Source organism: Phoxinus phoxinus (genome assembly GCF_949152265.1).
Source record: "Phoxinus phoxinus genome assembly, chromosome: 19".
NCBI lineage: Eukaryota > Metazoa > Chordata > Actinopteri > Cypriniformes > Leuciscidae > Phoxinus > Phoxinus phoxinus.
In genome coordinates, this window is record NC_136894.1 from 7828868 (window position 1) to 7831080 (window position 2213).

A 2213-nucleotide genomic window follows, 5' to 3' on the forward strand; every position below is an offset into this window, starting at 1 on the left:
CTACCTTTAATTCCAGTGTCAATCGGAATGCAGTTGCCAGTCTTCTCCTCAGCACTGGAGGGAGAAGCAGCTGAGCACGCCTGTCAGCGAGGAAACTCTGAACGGCAAAGGATCCAACGGCTTTGGGGTCAAATCCCTGGAGCAGCACATGGCCAATGTAACATTCCTGGAGAGCAAATAGATCTGAAACCAGGCAGGATCGCCTTTGGTTCTCCCATACACAGTGCATGGCAATGCACTCGCTCACAACGTGCCATTCTTTGTGATTCTGCCCATTCGCTTTGTGGTGTACGATAGTGTTAGCGTTACCAGGCTCATTCCAGATACCAAAAGATATTGAAGAAAAATCCTTCATTGCATGTGTTGAAGTCATTATGCAACTGTTTCAAGTGTAATGGCTGGTAAATAAGCTACGGTTTTAACCGAAACAATATTCAACGGCGTTTCTCGTGATTAGCCAACATTGAGGTGTACATTATAAAAAGTTTTGATGCAAAAAAAACTGCACACTGTATTTAACATAACTGCCTCATGTTCAAGTTGATGCCAAATATATCCAGTTTTAATCATCTTCCTACACTGGTCTTGCCACATGGCAGTCTGCTCAAGGCTGTAAGACACAACTTCAGTGACTTTGGACATTACTATGAGAAATTAGCATCTTGGTGTTCTGTTTGAGAGTTTACAGCAAGGGAAGCTTTCCAAATAGGCATTTCTGAAGGATGTTAATGAAAAATACCATTTCCACTTTTAGAGACAGTTCCCCCTAAAATGATTTGTCATTGTCATCCTCATGTCGTTCCAAACCTGTATGACTTTCATTCTGTCAAACACAAAAAAAGATACACTGCCCAGTCAAAAAAAAATAAGTCATCGCTGTTTGGATTTAAATAGGCAAGTAGCTTTTCATTTCTTAAACTTGACAATGTCAAGATTCATCAGACTCAGATAGTGAAAGAATGGTTGGGAGGGAGCATGAAGAATAATTTTCACACATGAATCGGCACTTCTGAGTCCAGACCTTAAATTCATTGAAAGTCTTCGGGATGTGCTGGAGGAAACTTTACAGAGTGCTAGACTCTTGCATTGACAATACAAGATCTTGACCAAAAATGTATGCATCTCTTGATGGAAATAAATGGTGTGACTTGTGATGTCTGGACTCAGAGGTGCCAATGCAGAAGAGAAAATGATTCTTCATTCCTAACCATTCTTTCACAATTTAAGCCTGATGAATCTTGACATTGTCATCCTGGAATATGGCCTTTATGTGTCTACCTACATGGTTGTTTAATAAATGAAAAGCTACACACTCCATCAGTTAGGGCTAGAAGTACTGTTGCCAAACATATAACATGCTAGAAACATAACAATCACAATAATGATCCAATCAGCGTTTCCAAATAATCCAAAGAGCGTTTTTCTTTTTTGGCTGGGCAGTGTATTTTGAAGTTCCAAAAAATGTTTTTATCCAAAGTCATTGGGTCGTTGTATTGACAGAAACAGTTAAAACATATTTTTAAAATATCTTCTATGTTCCACAGAATATCATAAAGGTTTAGAATGACATGAGGGTGAGTAAATGATGAGCGTTTTCATTTTCGGTTGAACTGTCCCTTTAGGTGTTCTTTCTTGTAATAGTATTGATTGCCTTGTAGGTCACTGTGATTTCTATTTTTACTTCAATCCTAACAATGTAAGTCAAGCTTTGGTACATTAACCTAAAAGGTTATAGTGAAGAAAGTATATAAATCAATAGTTTAACTTTAGGCTGTCGTGTACTGGAGAGCAACTTTTTAGTGTGGCACAGATTAAAAGGCTCTTCAGAATTGGGTTTCCACTCACTGATTCCACTGCAGTCAGTCAAACCATAAGCTTTAGAGATGATTGTGCAGCTATGACCTCAAGTTGTATTAGTGTTGGACCATTGAATGATTGTTAAATCAGAAAAAAATCTAAATATACGTTATTTTTCTTAAAATATTAATGACTGAGTGATTTATTTATGCACAAAGCATGACATCTGCGGTTTTAAACATTTCTTACTAACTCAGTTTTACACTAAGGTCATCTAATTTATCTATGAAGTACTTATCCTCAATTAACAATTATTAAAGCACATACTAACTTCAAAACTATTCTCTGTTGGGTACATGTATAGACACAATCCTATTGAAAATGCATGTTTACACACTACTGTTCACAAGATTCAG

The 2213-nt window shown here is 37.4% G+C and overlaps 1 protein-coding gene across 5 annotated transcripts in view; it reads left to right on the forward strand.

Moving 5' to 3' along the window:
• ctnnal1 (catenin (cadherin-associated protein), alpha-like 1) overlaps window positions 1-1987 on the forward strand; it is a 56104-nt gene extending 54117 nt beyond the window's left edge. For 2 of the 5 annotated variants that reach the window (XR_013795018.1, XR_013795019.1), the window contains exons 19-20: window positions 17-628; window positions 1441-1987. Coding sequence is in view for 3 of the 5 variants with exons in the window: in XM_079590360.1 (XP_079446486.1) it covers window positions 17-181 (165 nt within the window). In the remaining 2 variants the exon portion in view is untranslated. Of the gene's footprint in view, window positions 1-16; window positions 897-1440 lie in introns of those variants that run through there. The other 3 variants (XM_079590359.1, XM_079590361.1, XM_079590360.1) reach the window with 2 other exon arrangements.
• The last annotated feature ends 226 nt before the right edge of the window (window positions 1988-2213 follow it).